Raw genomic sequence first — 26,975 nt, forward strand, 5'->3', positions numbered from 1 at the left:
TTACTCTTATAATCACCATAACAAATCAGGTAGAGTTCACTGTGATCTGTGCCTGATCGATAAAGAGTGTAACTCTTCCCATATAAATCTGTAATAGAGCGACAGAGAACAATGTGTTAGAATTGTAGATTGTGGAGGTACAGAAAACAGTAAAATTAATGAATAATCTTAACTTTGCGAAAATATTTTGTGCTTTGATCATCTTAAATTTGTTTCATCACACTATTGTCAAAGATAAGAGTTGTTTAAACATTGTAAATTGGCTGAATTCAAAATGAAAAATCAATAGATTGTCTTGAAAATAAAATAAAATCTTTTTGAGTTATACTATGTTTTTTTGGCTACGAATGACACTATGACATCACATGCCCAAATATTATGAGGTTCTGCCAACAACATCGAGTTCTGCTGATGGGGCTACAGTTTGTATAGACTTTTGCAATGTCCCGAATATGATTCCCTTCAGGCAAGTGCAGTCCACATTTGTATGTAATAATTATTCAGAAATAGCATGATGCAGAATATCATGAAAAAATTCTGCCTCTAGTTCTCATCTCACTAATATGAAATGGGCAGATACCTGCTCCATGCCCCTGGCCCACTTTAACACAATCCAGTTGCTGCTGCTTGAGTTGCTGTCAACGTGATGGTTTCTTCACAGTGAACATCTGTCTCCTGTTACACTTAATATCTTGTACAGGATTTATACCTGTGCAATTCCTGCATGATTTTTTTTATTTCTCTATTATCACATCTTTCAAATTTCATCATCCAGACTAACCCAAAGTCAATTTATTTGCTCGAGCAATACACTTGCCAGCTGGCAAAATTGGAAGGTTGGGAATCCTTTACTTATTGTCCAGGGAGCAATCATGAATGGGGAATAATAAATTAACAGCACCTATAACATCTCACAAAGACAACTTTGAACATGTTATCTGTCCATTTTCTATCCCACACTTAATCCTCCTTGACCATCCTCACTAACAGACACTGTCTCCCTGTCCCTCAATGCATTAAATCTGAAATCTTCAACATCATCAACAAATCACTCCACAGCCTCATCCCAATTTAACTCAGCAATTTCCTGCAGGATGATCTCCTTCACATTCTCTGTCGTTCTCTCATTGTCCCCTACCTCTATTCCACAATTGGTATCAAAATCTTCTGTTCCCTTCAGTCTAACTTCCAGTTTTCCCTTCTTGACCCTCTCCCCCTCCTCCATTGTGTTCGCACGGATTGAAAGCCTCTCTCTTTCTCTAAGCTTTCACTCGCCTTTCTGAACATTCTCACTCATTCTGAGACCCACTTCCTCCCTCTTTAGTGAAGAATATCTTTTCTCTCTTCAAGTCGCTCTGCGACTGAAAGCATTTGCTGGTTTGATTAAACAGTGCGTCACCATTTATAAAACACATGCTGCAATTCAGAGTTTCTACCTTCCGCTGTTGAACTGCCTCACTTAATTTGACAATTCCAGTCTCAGTAAGGTGAGAGACAAGAAAAGCAAATATCAGTTATGTCCTAGCTCCTTAAACTCCACTTTTCTGTCTATAGCTGGTCACTGCTTCCCCATTCAGTTACCTGGATTGTTTCTATACATTGTGTAAATACAAGCTCTGATCTTCTGTTCACTGTCACTTGCATCTTTTCCCCTCGTCCACTCCCAGAGCTCCACTCCCAGTCACTGCCATTCCCTCTGTCCACCATTACTAATGTACGTTCCTATCACTTCCATCCTTCCCTCTCCCGTTCATTGTCATTGATTCCCTGTCCTTCCCTCTTCCCTTAGTCCTGTTCCCAACTCAATGCTTATTTGAAACCTACAGTCTGCACCAACTGGAATCACTAAGTAGCAGCAGCACTTGACTAGAAGTGGTATTGAGAGGAGAGAGCTCAGCTTTTTGTTCAATGTTGATATGTTTATCAGAACCCCACATTGTGACTGTTGGTATGAAGTGTTCATGATTCACATGCATGACTACACTTCTCTGTCCCAGTTTTATGTTAGTAACTCTGAATATTCACTGTGAGGAAATTGCACTTACATTGGAAAACAGGAAAATCTGCATTTCCTTTGATAACAATGGATCCATTTTCCTTCACTTCACAATCATACAACTTCCCATCCTCTACTGTAACATGTTTGACTATCAGATAGGCTGTATTATTTAGTCGGATCCCATCAGTTTTCCTCCGGTTCTGCTGAGATGAGTCTCTCTGTTTCCAGTGAAGACTGACTGTATCTGAGAGTCTGGAGATGGTACAACTGAGAGTGATGTCACTGCCCACCACAGGCTGCTGTGGACTTGCTTCAGCTGTGAAAGACAGATCAATAAGATTTAATGTAATTAGTGGCATTTACAATCCAATGATTAGGTTCTAACTGATCTTGGGATGTGCTCATCATCAGCACATGTGGAGGTGTCAGCTGTGGCTCAGTTCATAGCACCCTTGCCTTTGAATCAGAGGGTTGTGGGTTAATGTCCCACTCCTGGAAACCAAGAACTGTGATTGTACTCAAAAGAGTTGCAATCTGTGACTGTTGATAACTCGAAAGAGTATCAGCACTTGTACCTTCCTGCATTAAAGGGTCTGGCCAGATTAAACACAAGTGCATCTTACCAGTAGAACAACACAGTGGGGATGACAATTCTCGGTCGCCATCCACCAGCACAATTACCATTCCTGGAGTCATAGAGTGATTATTATGGTACAGATTCATGTTTAATTTAAGTTGATTCTAATTTGTGTTAAAGTTATAAAAAGTGAAATCTTGTTGGAAGTTTCTTCTTTGGAAGGGATTTGATAAATTTGGTTGTTTTGGTTCCCCACCGGGATTGTAACTAAATTAGGCTCACGTGGGGGATTAAACCCAGTGACTGTAAAAGGGATTCACTGGAACTTTGACTCTGGGGAATTTACGCCATCAGGACTGTCATGAGCTGAAATGTGCCTTTTTGGTGATAACTGTATCCATGGAACTCGGATGGAGTAAGTCTGTTGTCAGAGGCTACGTGATGATTAAACCCCGCGTGAGGGAAAGGAGTTAAACTCTACTTGAGGAAACCAGAATTATGAGGGACTTTGGAATCTGCACATGGTGCCAAACATTTGGAGGAACTGCCAGAACATTTTTACGATCTATCCTTGTTTTAGACTTGGCTTTAATCCTGGCTTTAATTCTGCTTAAATATTTGGAACCAATCAAATTCTCCGATATAAATCGGAGTTTCGGATGGTTCCAGGTGGAGGGTTGTTATCCAATAGAAGATTGACCTTCCTGGGCAATTCCTGTATAGTCCTTGCCTGGGGACAGCTGGAGGTGGTCGGGGGGCACGGGGGAGTGGGTAGGGGGGTGCCAAGCACATCTTCCGGGTTACCTCCAGGTTAATTCTGGCCAGTAACTTCATAAATGAAACCCAGTGTTGGATATGCTTTGTGAACTCCTCTCAATATGTTCCAGCAACTTCAAAGATCAATGTGCATGAATTCCCCAGTGGGCCGTGGCCCCCTTTTTAATGTTAAAATCCCTCCCCCCTAGGCTGTCACTGAGAAGCCGTCTTCATTTAGCTGGTGGCCTCTCCACACGACGGGGAGTCGATCCGCTGATGGCAAAATGCTGATGGCCTGGAAAAATGGAGTTTGATAGGAATTTACATATTCCAATTGGGTTCCCACCTCCTTGTGATGGGCAGCCTGCCCGATTCTGGTCACACCATCAGTAAAATTCCCCCATGGCAGGACGTGGTCGGGGAGATAATCTGCCACAGATCCCTGTGAAATTCTGGGCACACCACTTCCATTCCCACCTCCTGGGGACAGGGAAAATTCTGCCCTTTGATTCTCTGATTTTCCCTCTATCTCACAATGATGAGAGTTATTAGCACAAGGGAGCTATTTGGTAACAGAATTCAGTACATCTTACAGAGAGACTGTCAGTGTATAGACCATAATAGTGTCTATCGGGTAGATTCCTCAGTTTGTTGTTTCTGGTTAAATTGTCAATATTCTTTAACTCAGGTTGACCATTTCAATAGAAACAATGAACAGAATCTTTCCCCTGATAATTATAATGAGGGATGTGCATCGCACTGGTTAATATAAAGCTCCTGGGCTAATTTTCATGCCACAACCCCACCCCCAGCCCTGTTTCCTGGAACTATCCCATCCCTGGGCCATTTTCCTGGAGGCAGCTTGGGAGTCAGGAAGGCTACCCAAAGTGGGAGGAGTTAAAGGCCTATCAAGGGCAATCAGCAAACTCAGACTGAAATTTTCCAGTCGGTCTGTGGGCCTCCTGAGGCCTGGGGGAACTAGGCCAGCTACCTGCCGGCTACCACCCGGTGGCTGAGCAGGGGGACAAATACTCATGACTGGCTTTCAGGTCCTCCCCACTTGCACAGCCACAGCTACAGCCATAGGCCACACTGTAGAGGGTTCCACTTCCACAATTATGATCCGATTGCTGGGACAAAATTTTAATTTAAAAGATTAAGAAGTTTGGAGAAGGGACACCTCAAGATGGATGCAACCCCTCTCTCTTACTGGAGCTGCAGGCTGCTGTTTTATCTGATCCTCCCATTGGTCCTCAGCTTCGAGAGTCCGGCCACCATCCTCAAATAGCAGGCCAGCCTGCCCTCTAATTGACCAATTCAAGGAAAATCACTGCTGGGTGACTGTGCCCATACAGGGGCAGGATTGTAAACCCCATTTGACCCAAACATCGGCGTCCCGACCCAAAATCCAAAATCCTGAACAATGTGATCCCGGCAATCTCTCATCATTACACCTGAAATTATTTACGGAGAATCATTGTTTTTTTCTGTATTATGTTCCACTCACCTTTGATCCCAAATATTTCATAACGTTTCAGGATTTCATTTTTTGGCTGTGTCTGAGTCAAGGTGAACAATCCAGCAAATTGAATTCTGGGATAGTGAATTCTCAGATCAATGGTATTCCGATCTTTTATTATCCTCTGGAACAACTCGCTGGTTTTAAATTGTCTGCTCCATTTTGCGCTCCACCAGCCCGATCTGTCTCTCCGAAAAGTAACCAGCTGTTGGATTTCTTGCCCTGAGTGTGGTTTCCATTTCCAGACAACAGGACCATCTCCAGTATAGTCTGGTCCTTTTAGTGAGATATCACCTCTCTTATCCAAAAAATAAATATGATTTGTGTTACCTGTTAGAAAGAAGAAATGTAATTATTTTAATGGTAAATCTCAAATTCTTAATCCAAGTTCTTAATCCAATGTCTGTAATAATTCATAATAAAAGCAGAATACTGCAGATGCTGAAAATTTGAAATTAAAACAGAAAATACTGGGATTATTCAGGAGGTCTGGCAGCATCTGTGAAGAGAGAAAAATACTTAATATTTTGGCTGTAATTTGCCGTCCCCGTTGGTGTCGTGCGTCATGGTGGGCGTGAGTGAACAATATGGTGAGAAGGCCAAAATTCGGTTCCACTCTGTTGTGAAACCAGCTTTGCGAACGTCCCCTCCATCCGTCAATAGGTGACCACGTTTCCTGCTGCCACACATCAGGAATGTCATTTTCATACATCTGCATATTATTATAAGCCCTGCCCACTGGAATCATCCCCCCATGCTGGATCATCTGGGAATATCGGCGAGATTATACGCCCACGTGTTTCACAGCAATATGGAAAAGACGGTGCACCTGGTGAGCTGAATTTCCAGAGGAACTCGGGGGCGAGTGTGCACTAACGTTACACAGCGCTCGCCAGGGTCGCCTGTTTGAACTTAAGGAACAGGCGCCACACATTCAGGCGAGGGCACAGGCATTTCGCTATTTCCCGACTGGCTGACTGCGCAGTTCTGGAGCAAGTGCTGCTCTGCCGTTGGTGGGGGTGGGAAGGCAGCACAGCCTGATGGTGGTGCAGAAGTACATGCAGGGAGCGGGGCAGAGGCGGAGGGAGATGGCCACACGTTAGGGAAACATTGTATGAAGTGACCGTTCCTCCACAGCTGAGACAGTTCAGATGCAGCCACATTGACATGCTTGGAGTCGGGCCTCTAGCTTCTCTTCCCAGTGAAGCAATGCAGAGGCATGAAAGTGCCACCAAATGCCCCTGAAATTTTCACCACTCGGGAACAAACTGCAAACAGTTGAGCGGTTTAGTGGACTACAGAACAACTGGACGAATGGGAAAGTCATACAATCTCCTTGCAAAAGCTGGTCATGGAGCAGTCACTAGTGGAGGTGCTCACAGCCCCTTGCAATGTCTTCATTCAGTTTTGGACTAGTCTCCCCCATGGTTCAAGCTAACAGTGCAGCCTTGCAGTGCAGGTTAGGAGAATGCCTGCACCCGAGCTGAGAGCACACCATGCAGTCCAGTGGGCAAAGCTGCCGTCAGTTGGTCCTGTGGAGTAGGGTGGATGTAGGTGGGGTTTTGGGCAGCCATGCAGTGCACTGAACTCTGGTCATCCCAGTGGTGGCCAGCAGTCTCCAACATGCATTAAGGGGCTTTTAGACTTAACCAAGAGAGGTTCTATGTACACCCATGCTAACCCACGCGTCTCTCTCTTTCATCTGGCAGGAGCATGGAGTCTGGTGAACTATCTGTATACCTCGTGGTGCACAGAGAGCAGAAATGAAGGAGAGGAAAGCAATGGAGGCACATGGGTGGGCGGGGGGGGGGGGTAGCAGCACCCTCAGGAAGAGGCAGCTGGGACTCCTGTGCATGGCGCTGATGAGCCACAGTGAGCCTTGTGATTGGCGCCCAACTAAACCCAGGGTCTACAGACGACACTTGTCATTCCTGTAGATGAGTGAGAAACAGTGTCGCCGAAGACTGCGCATGACCAGGGAACTGATAAGTCACATCTGCCAGTGACGGCAGGATTTGTTGCCATGGAGACATAGAAGGTATCCACTGCCAGTGGCCTAGAAAGTGACCAAAGCACTCAATTTTTAAGTCAGTGGCTCCTTTCTGGGGTCCACAGGTGATCTCTGTGGGATCTCACAAGCCTCCACATACAATGGCATCCCGGAGGCATGGATTGGGGGCAGGGATTTAACGTAAGAGGTAGAAGGATAAGAGGGGATTTGAAGAGAAACATTTTCCCCCAGAGGGTGGTGGGAGCCTGGAACTCAGTGTCTGTAAGGGTGTTTGAGTCAGAAACTCTCATAATACATAAGATGCAACACGCCATGGATGCTATATTCATGAAGGCACACAGCTTTGTGCAATGAGCCCCAGATCAGGAAAGCCAGGATGAAAGAGCACTGGGATTTGTGCAGGTCTCAGGTTTCCCACAGGTGCAGGGTGCCATTGACTGTACTGACGTGGTACTCAGGTCTCCATGACAACAAGCGGACATCTTTGTCAACTGCAAGGACTTCCAGTTTCTGAATGTTCAGCTGGTGTGCAACCACCACAAACGCATCCTACAGGTCTGCAGGCAATTGCCAGGGAGTGTCCACAACACCTATATTCTCAGCAGGTCTCAGACCCCTGACATCTTCCAGCGTCCACAGGCTGCAGGGTTGGATCCTGGGGGACAAGGGCTACCCAGAGAGGACGTGGCTGATGACGCCTGTGAGGCGGCCTCAGAATACAGCAGAGCGACGGTATAATGAGGCTCATGCTGCAACTTGCACCTTGGTGGAGCAGACCATCAGGATGTTGAAATTGAGGTTGTGGTGCCTGGACTCTGCAATATATACTCCCCAGAGGATTTCACGCATCGTCATCACTGCTGCGCCCTTCACAACCTGGCGCTGCAACCTGGGGAGGAGCTGCCTGAGGAGAAGATGGAGGAGTTGATTGTCTCTCCATTGAAGAGGACGTCAACAGGGATGAGTTTGATGAGGTGCTCGAAGGGGAGGATGACAGTGATGAGGCTATCGTGTTGTCCAGGTGAGGCAGGCACGTTCGGGAGGCCCTCATAGCTGCTAGATTCATGGAGAATGTTGTCGACTTGCCGTGAAGGGGCTCCATAGATCCTCACCTTGCATCTGTGAACATTTGACTCCTGTCTGGCTGATGACAGTGCACATACCCTCTGTGATAAGGCTCCTGTCATGCAGATGCAGCGGATGCCCATAGTCCCTACATTCCAGAAGGATGATGATGACACGCGGTGAAGACACTCCGTAGATCCTCACATAACTTATGTGAATGTCTGGCTCCTGTCTGGCTTGTGGCAACCCTCTTGCGCTCTGTGAACAGGATCATATCATGGGGATGTTCTGGGGAAACTTTAACTTCTCCTGTTCCTATGGCATCCTTCATGAGCAGATGCCTCCAGGACCACACTGTCACCGGACACAGATGCTGATGAGATGGTGGGCCAGCCACACCTCAAAGGTGCTGAGAGCACACAGAGAAAATGATGGTACTCTGTGCCACCGGCCCAGGACACTCTGGCAGCAAAGATAAGCCTATTGAGGTCCAGGCATGACTATTGTGCCCAGTGACAGTGAAGGCACCATCAGTGTGCTGGGAAGGTTGCATAAGCACAGGGAAGAGGCCTTGGACTGAGACACCTGCCTTTATCTTGTGCAGGAACCAAGATTTCACATCAGAGTGACACGGACACTGCTCATCAGAACAAGGAGCCATAGGCAAGGAGACATCCTTGGGAGTTTATTTACAACAGTGAACATTATGTACAAGTGATTCACACCAGGGCCCAGCCTGTGCTTCCTGGTTGGTCTCAGATGCAGCTCGTTACTGCTGAGCTGTGGCTGTTGCTGTGGTTGAGCTTGGTGCTGCCTGTGGCTGTTCCTGCTGCTGTTTTCCTGTGGCTGTTCCTGCTGCTGTTTTCCTGTGGCTGTTCCTGCTGCTGTTTTCCTGTGGCTGTTCCTGCTGCTGTTTTTCTGTGGCTGTTCCTGCTGATGTTTTCCTGTGGCTGTTCCTGCTGCTGTTTTTCTGTGGCTGTTCCTGCTGCTGTTTTCCTGTGGCTGTTCCTGCTGCTGTTTTCCTGTGACTGTTCCTGCTGCTCTTTTCCTGTGGCTGTTCCTGCTGCTGTTTTCCTGTGGCTGTTCCTGCTGCTGTTTTCCTGTGGCTGTTCCTGCTGCTGTTTTCCAGTGACTGTTCCTGCTGCTGTTTTCCTGTGGCTGTTCCTGCATCTGTTTTCCTGTGGCTGATCCTGCTGCTGTTTTCCTGTGGCTGTTCCTGCTGCTGTTTTCCTGTGGCTGTTCCTGCTGCTGTTTTCCTGTGACTGTTCCTGCTGCTGTTTTCCTGAGGCTGTTCCTGCTGCTGTTTTCCTGTGGCTGTTCCTGCTGCTGTTTTCCTGTGGCTGTTCCTGCTGCTGTTTTCCTGTGGCTGTTCCTGCTGCTGTTTTCCTGTGGCTGTTCCTGCTGCTGTTTTCCTGAGGCTGTTCCTGCTGCTGTTTTCCTGAGGCTGTTCCTGCTGCAGTATTCCAGTGTTTATTCCTGCTGCTGTGCAATTTTTTGTTCCTGTTCCTGCTGCTGAAGTATTCATGTGGCTGTTCCTGCTGCTGTGGTACTTCCTTCTAGTCCTCAACTGGATCAAGAGGACTGCTGCCAAAAAGTCTGCTGCTGCTAGTCTAGTAGAACCTGCTACTGCAGGGTAGGGCCTTGTGATGCCTAGCAAGGTCTGAAGAGCCTGGGAGTGGGAGTTTGGGGAGAGCTGAAGGGGAGAGCACTCAACAACAGCTCGAGGGGGAGGACTTTTGCTGCAAGAGGTGGGAGCCTGTGGGAGAAATGAACTGTATTTTGTCTCTCTGGCTGTCTGCAGGGGTAGGAATGCAACATTCGTGCAGGGAGGGCTGTGAGAGACTGAACTTTGAGGGGAAGGAGACCTGTACCCTACTCTATCTTCCCTTGCCCCGCCTGTGTTTGCTAACAGTGCCCAGAGCCAGCTGCATCTACAGATAGTTACCATCATTCCTGAACGGTGCCTGGGCAATGCTAGCTTTGTGAGGGTCCTGGGGGAGAGTATTGTAACCGATGCCCCTCTTGTGGCGCAGGACTGTGATTATCCTGCTGCCTAAGAGGCAGGATCTCCGCCACCTGAAGAACTGGTGCCCAGTCTCCCTCCTCAGCACGGATGACAAAATCTTTACCAGGGCAATGTCTTTTCACCTTGTCACCGTGCTGAACCACATGATCCACCCTGACCAGTTCTACACAGTCCCAGGATGCACCATCTTCAATAACATCCGTCTGGTCTGGGATATTATCCACTTTTCCCACAGGACTGGTGTGTTGAGTGCCTTCCTTTCTCTTGACCAGGAGAAGGCGTTCGACAGGGTGGATCACGAATATTTATTCAGGACTCTGCAAGTATTTGGGTTCGGGCTGCATCATGTCGCTCAGACTTGACTTCTGTACGCTGCCACAGGCTGTCCGGTTAAGGTTAACGGGTCCCTGACGGCGCCCCTTCACTTTGGGAGAGGAGTGCGTCAGGGCAGCTCCTTGTGTGGCCAATTGTGTTCTATCTGTGTGGAGCCTTTCCTGCACCTCTTGTGGAGGAGGTTGTCGGGATTGGTTCTGCGCAGGCCGGGCATCGGGGTGGTCATCTCAGCTTACACGGATGACGTGCTCCTCATGTTCACTGACCCAGCTGACCTGTGGAGGATGGACGAGTGCCAGGAGGTCTACTCTGCTGTGTCCTCTGCCAGGATCAACTGGGACAAGTGTTCTGGACTTTTGATTGGTCAGCGGCAGATGGATCCCGCACCTGAGGAGCTCAGGCCTTTCACCTGGAGCAGGACAAGCCTCATCTACCTGGGGGTCCACCTCTGCCCTGCTGAGGAATCCTGGCCGGTGAACAGGCAGGAGCTGGAGGCCAAAGTCACCACTCGCCTGCGGCGCTGGACAGGACTGCTCCGAGTGCTGTCTTACCATGTTCGAGTTCTGGTCATAAACCAGCTGATTGCCGCCATGTTGTGGTACCGGCTAGTCACTTTGAACCCTCCCCCAGACATTGTCACTAAAATCCAAAGAATGCTCGTTGGACTCTTCTGGGGCAAAAGGCTGCACTGGGCCGCTGTTGAGGTTCTGAGTCTCCCGCTTAGGGAGGGCGTTCAGGCGCTGGTGTGCCGACACACCCAGATGGTGACTTTCTGACTTCAGTTCCTGCAGCGATACCTTGATAATTAGCTCTTTGCAGAGGAGGTCTTTAAATATGTTGCCCAGATTACTGAAGGCCTCAGGTGATGGCGGGGCAGGCGATTCAGAGGCTGCCCCACCACCAACACAACGTGTTTGCCGGGATTGAACTATTAATGAGTCTGGAAATGTTGGGAATGTTACGATACGGTTTGAAAATCTATTATTGTGGCTGGCAGGGAAAGCGTCCTTTTTCCCATCTGGAACCACACTTAGTGCACTTTGGGTCTAATATGACTCTTCTTCAGAACTGGGATTAGATAGAAATGTGATGAGGTTTATGCTGTTGAAAATGTGGGGGGGTTGCAGGTGGAGCAAAATAAAAGGTCAGGGATAGGTTAGAGGTCTGGAGAGATTAAATGACAAATATGTCACAGAACACAAGAAAAGACCATGGTAATAATAGTATTAAAGAGTAAAGCAGGTGTTAGTAGCAGAATAAAGGAAGTTGTTGGAACTTGCATTCCTCAACCCCTGAAAGGAAGAGAAAATATTTCTTGTTCAGGCGTTGGATGAGACAAAGAATGAAGTGGAACTGGGGACAAGGAGAGCTTTGAGATCGGGTGAGTGTGTGCTGCTGAAGGGAGAGGTCGAGTGTGTACATATGGCGGCAGATGTAATAATTATAGTGTTAACTTAAGAGTCATATTTTTATAATCAGCGAATAATATTGTCTTCATTTCAATCACTATTACAGAGAAAAACAGAACAATCCTATTATATTCAGTCTATTGATTATGAGATTTAGCTGAATATACAACACGAAAAAAAAAACAATCAAAATAAAAAGAGGGGACGTGTTTAAATCCTTATACAGAATATAAAGGTTCCAGAACTCCTTGTGACTCCTGGTCTACAGGGGACATTATCAGGATGGACAGGAGCTCATGGGAGAGAAACTGGGGAAGGATACAGTTATGTGGGTCTCCATCCTGTTTATCTTGTAATGGGGTTTCCCAAGTTGGGATGAGTTCAGGTGTTTCCTGCGTCCACTCTTCACTGTGTCTGAAATGTGACGGGGATAAACCAGCTCTAGGAATCTGACTGGCAGTGTATTTCAGGTGCTGTGCCTTATCAGTGCAGGTGACATCCATGGCTGTGATGGTGAAAAATGTACTTAATGCATTTGAATATTTCCAAATGGCCCCTTGTGACATTAGTCCCATCTTTCAGTCAATAGTTCGTCATTCACTGGAATATATTTCCACCTTCAAATCATCATCAGCCTTTATTTTAAAGGGTAAAAGTGAAATAGTAAAATCCTCACTATAACCAATATTTTGGTTACATTTTCACATCACAAATACTAGAATCACAATAGCTCTGGTTGAAAAACCAAACTGTGTAAAACTATTAAACTTTTTCAAATTAAATTTGAGTTGAACATTATCGTGTAAAAAAAAAACAAATATGGTTGGGGATGCTGGAAATCTGAGATAAAAATACAATCTGCTGGAAACACTCAGCAACTCCGGAAGCATCTGTGGAGAGAGAAAGAGAGGCAATGGGCCCAATTTTAAATCTGTTTTAACGAATGAGCTTTAATTGAATTAAAATCTCACTCGTTTTAACTTTTCAGGTCAATGACTTATCGTCAGTTCTGACGGACCTGAGTATTTCCATCATTTTGCGTAGCTACAATAGGTTCTATAGGCTCAAACAATAAAGTACTTTCAACTGTTCCTCATTTTAGAACCATAAATTCACATTTGAATATTATTATATATTGGAAACCTGAATTCTGTAACATATGTAACCGGTTGACAATTGAATGTTTAAATATCAAATATATGGATTCCAGAAAGAGTTCCACGGAGTGATTGTGATACTTTGAAATGTGACAGCAAGCTATATGATAGAAGTTTGTTATATGCAAGAGTATATGTAGAGGTGAACAGGGAAATTCAGAGATAGTTCAGGAAACGGAGTTAAGAGCAATGAGATATATGTTCAAAGTTTTCATGTTATTAAATTGTTCCATTGCTGGAATCGGAAAAGTGAACTTACATGTCCTGTTAAAAGGAGCAGGAACATAATAATAAAGACATTATTTCCTTTCACAATAGTAGATATGTAAATTCATTAAACACTATGATAGTGTAAAGTAAGATAATTGTGACTGATGGAAATAAGGCACTTACTTTGTGTGAAATCAGGCGGAAGTAGAAACACAAAGAAACTGAACATCGAACCAGCTGGCAATTTGCTGCAGGAAAATCGTAGACTCATTTCACAGATTCAGTCTCTTTGCCTGTGAGAAATATACATTTAGATACAGTTATTGATTATATAGCACCAAAAAAACATGAAGTGTAACTGAAACACATTTCTTCAATGTGTTTATCACTCAGACTGTGTATATAATGAAATGAAGTAAAACATCTTAACACATTATTTCCTCATTCTCATTGGGAAATATAAAACGTGCAATGAAATTCTTCAGTCATGATACCATCTCTCCCTCTGATAAGCGTAATAAAAGTTATACATATTCACATACAACGGACCATATATAATCCACATTTATCCCACAGCAACATACTCTCCTCTGCCGGCAGGTTTGAAGGCAGGAGGGCTCATAAAATCCAATGGGTGTCCTGCCCACTGCCCACCCACCCATTGCTAAACTGTCTCAAATTTTATTCTGCTGTATAGTATCATGTGACACGTAACGAATCAGCTCTAAGTGTGGGGAACCTTAGAGTGGGAGTTCTTCTTCTCGTTGTGGAGCTTGTTGGAAGCATGTAACTGCTGCTACAGCCTGTAAATAAAGTTTAATGTTTCTAATGAGAAGCCTGTCTGGAAAATCAAGCCCAAAACAACCAATGAGTACCTTTAGCGACACATTCATAAGGGCCTCATCACGTACACATTGCCATTTCACCTGTGGTGGGGGGAGGCCAATGCCATGTGGGAAGCCCAGCTGCTTTAGCTGCTCGAACTGCTGTCGGGCAAGGGAGTGACCTCATTGGTGGGCATCCTGTGCTTATCAGTGTCAGACTCCTCAGCCACAATGGTCCCACTCCCTACTGGCCTCTCCAACCTGGCCCCATTCCCATCAACTTCCTCACCTGGGTCTGTCAGCCTGGTCCTGGTGATACCCTCAACTTATCTTAATTCCCCGCTTCTCTTTTTTGGGAGTGCCTAGAGACTGCTGCTTCCATCTGCCACTGCTGTGACTAGAGACTGCTGGCCATATGACTGGCTGCCAGCTCTTTATGTCAGAATTTCCTCCCACAATAGGGACAAAAGTCTCACCTTAAGGCAATAAACGCTGCTGCCAGTGTGATGGGCAGAACCCCCAGTGACTTTTAAGACGGGGATGTAGGGATCATGATGCCCTGTAACATCCAGCCCATAGACTTTTAAACTAAAAATAAAGTAATTGAATTAGGAATTAAAAAGAGAAATGTAATTACCAATTATAGGAAGAATAGACAAAAAATACATTTACAAAAGATCTCTCCAGCAAAACTATTTAAATGATATTGATCAAAAAAAATTGAATTTTATGCAAATGAGTGTATTAATTGACAGCAATTAATATTTATGCACTCATGTAAAGCTTATTGATAATACCAATATAATAATAAACTTCCAACGGCATTATCATCGCTAAATCACCCATCATCAATAGCCTGGGGATCACCATTGAACAGAAACTCCATCGTACCAACCATGTAAATGTTGTGGCTGTTGGAGAAGGTGAAAGGCAGGGTACATTGTGGCAAGTGCTTCCCCAATAAACTCCCCACCTTCTACAAGGCCAAAGTCAGGAGTGTGATGGAATATTCTCTTCCTGCCAAGGTAAGTACATCTGCAACTGAACAAGAAGCTTGACTATCCCAGACAAATTAATCTGCTTGATTGGAAACCCATCCAATACCTTAAACATTCATTTTTTCCACCACTAGCATAACATTGATGCAGTGTGTTCAATCTACAGGATGCGCTGCACAGCACAACAAGGCTGTATCACAGGACTTCCAAAATCTATGACCTACAGACTAGGTGTGTATTATATATGAAAAATTATGGTGCTTCTGCCTGTGCGCAGAGAAACACCGTTTGTTCCTCAAATCTCGAGCTATGCGGTCTGGCTCTGTAGTTTGATGGTTTCAGCACTACAGGAGCTGGAGAAGAATAAAATGGCGCTGTTTCTGCTTCCAATGACTCCTGAGGTGGTCGGTGCCGATTGCCATCTTTTGAAATGCACTCGTTCAGTTGTCCTGTGTGTGCATCATGAGAATGCAGAATGGGCAGACCACATTGTCAGTCAGCATTTAACATTGATTGGATAGGTGACCTGCAATTTTGGACCTCACACGCGCTCTTACCACCGGTCTTAACAACGCACCTGAACTTGGGCTCAGCTGCAATGAGGGACCCTCAATCAGCATTATTTAAATGGTTCACTATGGAACATCCAGGGAGAGAGTTTTTGATATTCTTTTGCTGTTTTGGTGGAAGTCTGTGTCCTGTGTGGTGACACCAGTCAGCCGTTCCCGCCATCTCCAAGCTGCCACATCAATCCGAGTCGTCTGTTTGAGGACAGATTACTGGAGTGCTGTCTGAAACTGGGAATCCCTTTGAACACTGGCATCCTCGGCCATGATGACAGCTGCCTGAGCCTGGAAGTCAAAAAGCTGAATTACATGGAAACCAACAGAGATCTCATGAGCTCAGCCTGAGTTTCCACGTCAACACTGAGACAATGATTGGCTTCAGATTGTGCCACAATGGAAGTTGAGACATTGATCATCAAACGCTGCAACATTGCTGGGTTCACAAATATTCTAATGGTGTTGACCACTATTTCCCGCTCTCCTTTCCAAGCTCCATAAAAATCCCTGCTCCATGGTCCTTGACAGTGACAATAGATCTGTGGCAGGCTCGCCAATGCATCAAACATTTTGGTCGACATGCCCACCAGCTTTTTTCTATGTGCCACCACATCACAGTCCATATCTGAGCCCTCTGCAGGAGCACACATTTGTAACTTCACTCTCCAGGAAGCTGGGACACTGGCCTGACTCACCACATGCAGATCTCACCTCTATAACACCCACTCAAGTTTTCATTCTTCCTGTATCTGAGCCGGTGCCTTTGTGTGTCAGATCAAGTGGTGGTCCTTTCTCATCGGAGGTTTTTCTCGGCCAGCATCCTCGTTCACTAATGACTGGCCAAGTATTCTCGTGCCTCTGAAGGAATAAATTCACATGGGGAGAGTTGAGGTGAGTGAAGAGGGTGTGGTTAGAAATCATGAAATGTATGGTTACACCATCTCCTGTTTCTACATCATACCAGATTGTGAGATGAGTGTAATGTGGTCTTTCAGAAGGTAAATAAGGCAGGAACAGTCTGTCATCCTCAATGGTTTCAGCAAACCTAGTTGGCTCAGCCTGAATGATGGTCATTCCAATAGTATTGAGCACTAGGTGGTTAGAGGATGCAATCGAGCCTGTCCCCATTGGTTCTCTGCTGCTCGCTCCTGTTATGTGTTACCTTATGTACTGAAAATGAAACAGGAGAGGGTCAGTGAATGTGTTGCCATGTGTTTGTCTTCCATGGATGAATAGCTGGGAGTATGTATTTTAGAGGAGATGCAGAGCATTTGAATGTTAGGCATGATCCCTGATTACTAGAAGCTATAGGTAGGGGTGTGGCTCATTTATTAATGTGTGAGGATGGTGATGCGGATGGAGGCAATAGCATTGAAAAATGCATTCACTGACCTTCACTACTTGTCTGAGGTCATTGAACCTTTTCTGCCACTGTGTCCAGATCCTCAGGGCCAGAAACCTGGCATTGACCTCTGTAGCTATTTGCTCCAATTGCCATCTAAGTGCTGATTGGGAAGGCTTCTTAACCTCCTGTGGAAAGGTGAATTCTCCCTTCCTTGCCACCTCCTGCATTAGGGCATCTAGCGCTGTACCTGAGAACCCAGGAGTCCGCTCCCCAGCTCTTGCTGCCCTAATTCTCCGGTTTTATCCTGCTGGAAAAAGTCTCTCCCATCCAAGTCCAGCACCTGCAGCAGTCAGAATACACCTCCCGTTTAAGAGGTAAAGGTTGGCATTAAGAAGTGCCAAATAACTTTGAGTGGGACTAGCCTCACACTAACCTGGGCCTCCTGTGAAACATGAAGCTACAGTGCATCAGATTAACACCTCATTCAAATGACGACACCTCCAAAAAAAATAAAATTTCAAATATACAAAAGTAAAACACTCAGGATGCTGGAAACCTGATATAAAAACAAATAATACTGGACATTCTCAGCAGGTCAGGCAGCATCTGTGGAGAGAAAGAGAGTTTATGTTTGAGGTCAAGATGACCTTTCATCAGAATGGACTGAAGAATCAGTTGAGATTAGATATCCAGACCCCTGGAGTCGGATTCACAATCTTCTGACTCTGATCGGAAAGGGCCACAAATAAGTCCAGACGAACACTTCATATTTTGAACATTTCAACTGAAATGTGTAACAAGTGATTTTTAAATGTGGCACTACAAATGAAATACATCATACCAACTCTGGAATACAAGTTAAATTATTTATTTCCAGGTCAGTAAATGTTGGGCATAATTGTCATTTGGTTGTCTAATTGCCCTGACTTTGATCATGTGAGCAGCACAATGAAGTAAATGGTTATCTTTGTTTCACAGATTTAGAACCACAGCCACATCCTTCAACATTCTGCCTAAGACCCCAATGTGGTTCATCTAAAACTGTGACAGGAAGATAATCATCTACTGCTTCGGGTTAGTCACGTGACCAGAGTCAGGAACCGTGAGGCAAGCCCATAAATTACATTATTTTCCAACATTTTAAAGAGACAAGTCCTCCTGATTATATATTTACATACTGCATACTTGAAGGATAAGGTATCTGATATGGTGCTACTCACAGTAGGTCTGAGGGTGGTTTGTAAGAACAGGAGCATTGTACCACATCACAAGCACTGTGCTGAGAAAGGGAAACTTTGACAATATGAAGCTGCAAGATTTCATTGCCGTGCTTTTGAAGCTGAATTAGAAGGTAACAGGTTGGCAGATCCTTAGGTCAATTAGAGTATCTGCTTTTTCCTGTATCATATTCACTGGAGGAGCTGAATTAAAATTAGGGGTAGCTGCTGAGTCCATGTTAAAGACAACCAATCAAGTTTGTCCATCATGATTCACCTGTTCTGTTGCATTGTATTTGCTGACTTTAATTTTTTATTTTCCTACGAGGCATTTTCATTTCAATTGGACATCATGGATTGGTTAAAGAATTGAATAGACAACTGAAGTTTGAAGGACAACGAAAACCTCAAGTAGAACCAGAACATCACATGGCAAACTAGAGAAACCAAGACTAGTTATAGATAAAAAAAAATTACATTGGCCAGGCAACAAGCAGGAGAGATTAAAATGTGTAAAATGGCAGATGGCATTCATTCAGTTGTAAGAAACCTCCTTGGAGTTTTATGAAAAAGACAAAACCACATGAACAGGCACTTGATGTCCTTGTTTAGCCTCATGAGGAACAGGGTGCAGCAGAAGAACTGATTTGAAAGTGTAAACGTTCAGAAAGTAGCAGATCTTTGAGCAACGTGTTCGATTACTCAAACCACATTTAAATCAATCCATTAAAAAGAATTATGATCACATTTAGATTGCTTATCTTGTGGGAAGAGACTTGCAGAAACACTGAGACTGAGCAGCAAAGCTCCCAGTACAGAGATAGACAACAAACTGAGACTCTCAGTCCTTACTCTGCACAATTAATTCATTGTCGTTTTCTCTTGTGAAACCACAGAACGGGCACTTCCACTTTCTTTGCAGCTCTGGATTGTGACATGATCAGAGCTGTTCACATTCAAGCTGAGATAGAAAATATTATAATAATATTTTATATATTGAACTCCGGAAAAGGAGATAACCTGACAAAGAATCTGAAGTTGTGGAGCATGTTCCACACATATCAGGAAGCCACCTGAAAGACTGAAATTGTAAGCTCCTTCCCCAGTGTAAATATTATGTTGTCTTGAAAAATATGTACTTGTAAATATAATTTGTATAGCAGAGTTAAAGGGGGTGGAAAATGGTAATTATGTTTTTATTTAGTGTGTAACTTACCTTTAAGAATAATACCTGTAAGGAAGATCACATGATCTGTAGTAACCAATAGGAGAGTAGTGCAGGTACCTCAGCAGTCAGTGTAGAGATAGAGTTGGACCTGAAAACACACGTGTAGTCATTGCTAAGTATATTGTAAATAAACTTAAGATGTCCGCACAAGAAGTGTCTGCAGATCAACTCTATTACTAATAGTATAACTCGGCCACCCTACAATAAACTGGTGACAAGGATAAAACAGGATTGAACAGAAGAAATCAAGGGCAGCATTTTCTGCCTGTCGGGCGGGCGTGGTTGGACTGGGCACTGACCTGAAAGGCGCCCGTGATCGGGTCCACGCTGCCATTTTACGCGGATGGGCCAATTAAGGTCCGCCCAGCGTATTTGCCGACTCCCATGAATAGCAGGAGTGTGTAGGCGGCGCGGGCGTGCACAGACTGCTGGGTCCAATAGCGACCTGGCAGCCTGTTTAAAGGAAGACCTGGCAGCCTGTTTAAAGGAAGGCCTGGCAGCCTGTTTAAAGGAAGGCCTGGCAGCCTGTTTAAAGGAAGGCCTGGCAGCCTGTTTAAAGGAAGGCCTGGCAGCCTGTTTAAAGGAAGGCCTGGCAGCCTGTTTAAAGGAAGGCCTGGCAGCCTGTTTAAAGGAAGGCCTGGCAGCCTGTTTAAAGGAAGGCCTGGCAGCCTGTTTAAAGGAAGGCCTGGCAGCCTGTTTAAAGGAAGGCCTGGCAGCCTGTTTAAAGGAAGGCCTGGCAGCCTCCTGTAGGCTGCTCACAATGGCCACGTCCAGGTCACACCGTAGGTGGTCAGCTGAGAAGAGCACACTGGAGGGAAGGGCAGAGGAGCAGGGCCAGGCTGCAGGGTCTGCCCCAGGAGTAGGCCAGGCTGCAGGGTCTGCCCCAGGAGCAGGGCCAGGCTGCAGGGTCTGCCCCAGGAGCAGGGCCAGGCTGCAGGGTCTGTCACAGGAGCAGGGCCAGGCTGCAGGGTCTGTCACAGGAGCAGGGGCAGGCTGCAGGGTCTGCCCCAGGAGCAGGGCCAGGCTGCAGGGTCTGCCCCAGGAGCAGGGCAGGCTGCAGGGTCTGCCCCAGGAGCAGGGCCAGGCTGCAGGGTCTGCTACAGGAGCAGGGCCAGGCTGCAGGGTCTGCTACAGGAGCAGGGCAGGCTGCAGGGTCTGCCCCAGGAGCAGGGCCAGGCTGCAGGGTCTGCTACAGGAGCAGGGCCAGGCTGCAGGGTCTGCTACAGGAGCAGGGCCAGGCTGCAGGGTCTGCTACAGGAGCAGGGCCAGGCTGCAGGGTCTGCCATAGTTTATGTCCAAAGCCCTTAGTTGCAGCTGATGACCTGGCCGATTTAGCACTTAGGTGCTGAGTATGGAAGTGCCAGGCAAGGCTGGTCCTTCTGATCCATTTGTGTGGAGCTAGCTTAAGGTTCGTTAGATTAAAGCCTCTCGGGTGTCCCTGCCTCCTTGGTGTAGTCCCGGGTCAGCAATTTGCCCCTCAGCATTCCCCTGTGCTTCCTCATCCTCAGAATCAGTGCTGGACTCATCGTGCGCAGCCACATCCACTGCATCAAAGTCTTCATTGTCCACTGCGTCCTCCCTTTCCAGTGCAAGGTTATGGAGAGCACAGCATGCAACCACTATCACCGACACTCGATCTGAGGGGTACTGGAGTGCGCTCCCTGAGCGGTCCAGGCATCGGAAGCGCATCTTGAGAAGATTGATGACTCTCTCCACCACAGTCCTTGTGGAGGCATGGCTCCTATTGTACCGCTGCTCAGCTTCTATTCTTGGATGGCAGAGAGGTGTCAAGAGCCACCTTCAGAGGTGATAGACCTTGTCACCCAGCAGCCATCCAGCCGAGCTGAGCTGGAGCACTGAAGAGCCCCAGCACCTGGGAGTGTCTGAGGATGTAGGCATCGTGGGAGCTGCCTGGGTACCTTGCACAGACTTGTAGAATCAGCATCCTGTGATCACACACTATCTGCACGTTCATGGAGTGGAAGCCCTTCCTGTTGACGAAGGCACCGGGCTCACCTGCTGGCGCCTTGATGGCCACATGTGTATAGTCTATTGTACCCTGGACGCGGGGGAAGCCAGCAATGGCCACGAAACCTCTGGCTCGCTGTGTCTGGCTTGCCTGGTCCCAGCAGAAGTGGTCAATACACATAAGAACAGAGCGTCTGTAACCTGCTTGACACAAGTATGGACCGCTGATTGGGAGACACCGCAAGGATTACCCACCGAGCCCTGGAAGGAGCCAGAGGCATTGAAGTTGAGGGCAACTGTGACCTTCAGAGACACTGGCATGTGGTGCTGCCCACACAGTTAGGAGAGATCACAGGGCCAATCATCCGACAGGTGTAGTTGACTGGATCCTTTGACAGTCGGAGCCTCCTTCGGCACTGCACCTCAGTCATGTTGAGGTAGCAGCTTCGCCGCCTGTATACCCTGGCAGCAGGATAGTGGCGTCTTCTGCAGCCCCTTCCACTTTGGACTACCCCTTGGCCATGCGCCCCTTGTGCCTGCGCTTGTACTCCCAGAGGTGGCTCCCCTGGAGGCTGAATGTGCACACCTGGCCTCCTCCTTATTCTAGCCCTCCCTTCCTCCTCAGAGGAGCTGCCTCCAGTGGACATGTCAGAACCCAAACCCAGGCTAAGGGGAGGTCTCCGGAAAGCTGCAGGCCTGATAAAGATTACAGACTGCAGAGTGCTGACCTGGTTTACCAAGGCTTCTATGCCCCTGTTTTTCTCTTCCTCCTTTCTTGAATAGCGGGGTCATAACTTCCAACCTTCTTTTTGGAATATAGGGAATTTTGGAAAATTATAGCCAGTGCATCCATTATCTCTGTAGGTGTCTCTTTCAGGAACTCGGAGGTGAGTGCACAGTAATGTTGCAGAGTGTCCGTTCGGGATGCCTGTTGGACTTCAATGTTGAGGTGTGTTGAGGGGCGGTGGGGAAGGGCAAATGCAGCCCTGTGGCTGAGGTGACTTTGTGGTGTGGTTGGGGTGGAGAAAAGTCTGCCCTGCGCTTGAAGGCAGTGCACAAGCACATTTAGGGTGCCGGAGGGTGGGGGTGGTGGGTGAGGGAAGCAGCACGCATGAGGGACACCTTGTATAAATTGACCATTCCTCTGCAGCTGAGAGAGTTCAGGCACAGCCACATTCATATGATCAAGGTCGGGCCTTTAGCTTATCGCATCGAGTCCAATTGGGTTCAGAACATTAACTCTGTCTCTCTCTCTCCACAGATGCTGCCGGACCTGCTGAGACTTTCCAGCATTTTCTGCTTTTATATCTAGAAAAACATTTATCTCTATTTGTTCCATCTCTGTCTTTTGCTCAGACATCTTGACATGTCGTCAGATTTTTTGCAGCTTTTATTTTAAAATAGTCCATTTAATAATGAAATTGGAAGCTGTTTAAAAACGGCAACAATTACATATAAAGAGGAAGGAACAATGGAGTGAATGTTCACTTCTGGTTTTATCGAAGTTTCATGAGTGACAGATGGAGATAATTTTACAGGAAATGATTGAGGTGGACAGGTGACTTGATCCAAGTGTTTACATTGATGGGAGTGACTGAAAATTTAGGTGTGAGCAAGTTATTTGAGTCGAATTATGAATATAAAACTAGAGGAGCTGGGTAAAAATATGAAACCTGAGATGAACAGGAACAGTTTCCCGTGTGACAACTCCACTACCCGCTGCTGATTAAATACCATTGGCAGTGGGGTGAGGTCCTCACGTGGGAATTAATTTCATCAATTGCCATCCGTCCACAAAACTTCCCCCCCCAGAATTAAAGGGGCACCGGCAGTAAGGTAGCAGGGTTCCCACAATACACCACCAACCCCACCCCCCGACCGGAATATATGGTTTCTGCCTCCAAAGTCAGGGGGGCAGAATTAAATTCCACTCAGAGTAGCAAATTACCCCAGTTTTGCAGTGGTAATATTAGCGAATCTGTCAGCATTGGCCGTCAGTGCTTCACTGAAACTGAGCAATTTCTGGAGTCTGCACGAGGGCAGAATAACATGGAAATTCAGAAAAAAGCACAATACTGTGGATGCTGGAAATCTGAAGCAAAAATGCAGGAAAAACTCCGCAGCTCTGACAGCATCTGTGGAGAGAGAAAAACAAAGTAAATGTTTTGAGTCCGTATGACCCTTCTTCAGAGCTGAAGAGAAGTGGGAATGTGATGAAAAACCATTAACAACCCCTTTGTCCTTTAGTTCATGACATCTTTGCCAATACCTGCTTGGTCCCCACCTGTTGCTGCCCTTCTGTCCAGCTGCACCTGCCCCACCCCCCTTAAACTGTTTAAATTCATCACATTTCCACTTCTCTTCAGCTCTGAAGAAGGTTCATACAAACTCGAAACGTTAACTTTGTTTTTCTCTCTCCATAGATGGAAATCCAGATGTTGCTGTCAATGATTCAGTGCTACTCCAGAGTATCTCTGCCACTGCATGCACGAGAATCCCTTTGGCGCAGCTGCAGCTTGAAACTGCCTTCAGGAAAGGGGAAGTCTGTGCCACAGATATTTCCGGATCTTTCCAGGCAGTTTTCTTCTCAGGCAGCAGCGAGAGCATTGCCTTACAGCTGATCATAAAATCCAGCCTCTTCATTTCTTGGCTCCAACCCTACTTCAGCTCTCTAGCACAGCAATTCACAGCAACACAAATAACAGCGCGCATTAAAAATCAGAGCACCAAACTCCTGTCTCAGAAGAATTTCAGATTATAAAGATTTGTATTTATATAGTACCATTCGTGACCTCTGGATGTCCCAAAGTGATTTACAGCAAAGTGTCTTTACTTGTGAAATGGAGTCACTGTTGTGATGTGCAAAACACACCAGGCATTTCACACAAAGCAAGATCCAACCAACAACAATGGAATAACGATCAGTCAATCTGTTGTTATAGAAAGTGGTTGAGGTGTAAATGCTGGTCAGACCATCACGGAGAATTCCCTTGTTCTTCTTCGAAATAGAAAGTGAGGAAAGCTGAGAGGGTGGGCGGGGCCTCAGTTTATCTTCACATTCCAAAGGCATCATTTTTGCCAATGTAGCATTCACTCAGTACTGCACAGAAGTAGCCTGGATGTAGCGATCAAGTATCTGGACTGGGACTTGAGCCCACAATGTCTCAATCAGAGGTGAGTGTATTAATTTATATTATATTTATTCAACATTAAAAATATTTACATCATTGGAATTATTCCTTTGTTCTGTACAATCATTCTTTTGGCAGTTTTTTTACTACATAAGTTAAATGCATTAAAGGTTTTTAAAAACATTAACACTTTGGCAGTCTCTTCTTGGCCTCGACCTATCACTGGCCCCCTATCGAGCTCTACCTGTCCCACCCCATTCTACCAGCTTATATTTCATCTCATTTCTACATTTTTTAGTTCTGATGAAGGGTCATACGGACTCAATTTGTCAACTGTATCCCTCTCCGCAGATGCTGTCAGACCTACAGAGTTTTTCCAGGTATTTTTGTTTTTGTTCTAGATTTCCAGCATCCGCAGTTTTTGCTTTTATTTAAAAACATTATTATTGTTCTCTTATTGTGTACAGTCTTTCCTTTACCATTTATTAGCTTCAGAAATTAAAGTTCAATGTGTCGACCATGACATATAGTGATCAATTAAACTTCAAAAATTGTCCAAATATGTCGTCCTTAAAGTGTTCTTTTTAATAATAGATTTACAAAGCTTGCTAATGATTTTTCAGTCTCTATTTGAAATTCTCTTTCAGGATTAAACTTCTTCCCTTATCAAATAGAACATTCCTTCATTGAACAATCACAAATCTAAGCACACTTACCCATTCAGTTAATGGACGTCCCATCAGACTCTCCTACAATCCCCATCTCAGAAAAGTGGTGAAAGTGTTGGCACTGAGCCAAGGCAGATACCTGGACTATAAATTTATGCTCAATAGATACAAACAAACACCTATATACATATCGTAAATGAACAGTCACAAACTTTCAATGTCAAAATTCAAAAATTATGAGCTAAAAGAATTGAAAATCCAGGTTAATAATTTTGCTAATTTCCTTTCAAAGTTTACAATTTTAGGTCCTTGCACAGAATGTTGGGAGCTCCCTTCACAAACAGGTCAAACATTCCCTGATAGGGAAAGATCAAAGGGGAAGGTCTGTGATTGGGCAGATGGCAGGAGTCATTCAATGACTATAGGAAATACTTTCCCATTCCATTCTGAACCAATCTCATCACCACAATCTATCAATACAATCAGTTGATTATTGGGGTTTTTAAATGATTGTTGAGGATAGACAAATAAATCTTCCCCAAAACTTTACTTACTCCAACTTGAATTTGCAAATTTACTTTTCCACATCATTTATTCATGGTGATATTATTATGATTATTTTGTTGTTAAGCTTTTAGCCATGGTTGGTTATAAACAATCCCTTGTTTGAGAGCATGGACACAACCTACCCCTGAGGTTCTGCTGCCTCGTTGTGTGCTCAGGTGCATGACAGGGTCAACATCAGTCCCGATGGTCATAAAAACATGACGACAGTGTGGAGCCTCACCAGACAGGAATGGAGATCAGGAATTCAGAACAACTTCCAAACAAATTTCCACCCATTGCAATTTCATAAAATAGCCTGGAAAGTTAGTGCTTGTGAAGTAAAATAAGAGATACTGAGACTGGGAACTACTGAAATGATACTTTGTAATGTAAACTAATGTAGCTATATAAAAATATCACCACAGGGTATATCCAAAAGAAAACCAAATCTTCAATTTCCGAGTTTGGACTGATCACTGGCCACAGGCATGCTGGGCTGAATGGTCTCCTTCTGTGCTGTGTCATTCATTCGATGATCTCAAATCAGTGTCAGGGTTCAGGGTCTGTAATTGGACAGTTTCTTTATTTCCTGTCGCATTGGGTGGATTCCTGTTGTTTGATATCGAAGAAAAGGGAAAAAATGCACTTAAATAAATCCTTCAGGAACAAACACTGGGCTTAATCGATGGGCGAAGTGGAAATCGAATATAGACAGTTTTACAGAATGGGAAACTGAACCAAACTTGACCCACACAAAACTGATTCATTGTTAATGGGATCACTGTAACAGGTAAAGTGCTGAGTTTTCCCAGGCATCCGGAGGCGGCTTTGGAACGTGGCAGTGAGGAAACTTGGAAAGGTCTAGATCGGATTGGGTCCTCAATGCATTGTTGCCTCCATGAGATTTTCCAGGAGGTGGACTAACGGGTTTGAGTAGTACGGTGCCATTGAAGTGTGGCCATGAACCAGTTATCTGCATGGGGAAAGAGATTGTCCCTGGAATGCATAGGCATCTCACTGGGTTAGGGATCTGTCAATAGATCAGAGTTGGCATTGCAGCAGGAGCTCCGAGCTGGGACTCAGTTGAGGGTTTCAGATTATTTGTCAGCAGTAATTCACAAAGTGGGGCTATCCCCAGAGAGCAGGCATGCACTCACACCCACTTCATGGAGCCCGATGTCTCCACTAATCCTTGCCTTGCTCCAGTGACAGACTCTTTTCTCCCATTGAAAGTGCCTCCAAGGTGCCACTGCCACTCTTCTTGCCCTGGCACTACCCACATTATCAGAATGGCTGAATTCCCTATCCACAGCCCACACTGATTGGAACACTGGAACCTGGCTGCTGTTCCTAATTGGACAAGGTACCTGCAGGCAGCTGCTAAATTGGCCGCCTTCAGGGAAATTGCGTCCGATATCCCACCAC

At 45.6% G+C, this 26,975-nt stretch overlaps 1 protein-coding gene across 1 annotated transcript; it reads right to left on the bottom strand.

Moving 5' to 3' along the window:
- Positions 1 to 217: 217 nt before the first annotated feature.
- Positions 218 to 13,357, bottom strand: LOC144675651 (uncharacterized). The gene is made up of 4 exons (XM_078536293.1): positions 13,246 to 13,357; positions 4,840 to 5,181; positions 2,046 to 2,315; positions 218 to 222 (listed from the first exon to the last, which is right to left on the bottom strand). Exons 1-4 carry the CDS (start codon positions 13,331 to 13,333, stop codon positions 218 to 220), a joined length of 705 nt encoding a protein of 234 aa, XP_078392419.1. The 5' UTR covers positions 13,334 to 13,357.
- Positions 13,358 to 26,975: the final 13,618 nt, after the last annotated feature.

Source organism: Cetorhinus maximus, unplaced genomic scaffold, assembly GCF_964194155.1.
Source record: "Cetorhinus maximus unplaced genomic scaffold, sCetMax3.hap1.1 HAP1_SCAFFOLD_1075, whole genome shotgun sequence".
In the NCBI taxonomy this organism is placed as follows: Eukaryota; Metazoa; Chordata; class Chondrichthyes; order Lamniformes; family Cetorhinidae; genus Cetorhinus; species Cetorhinus maximus.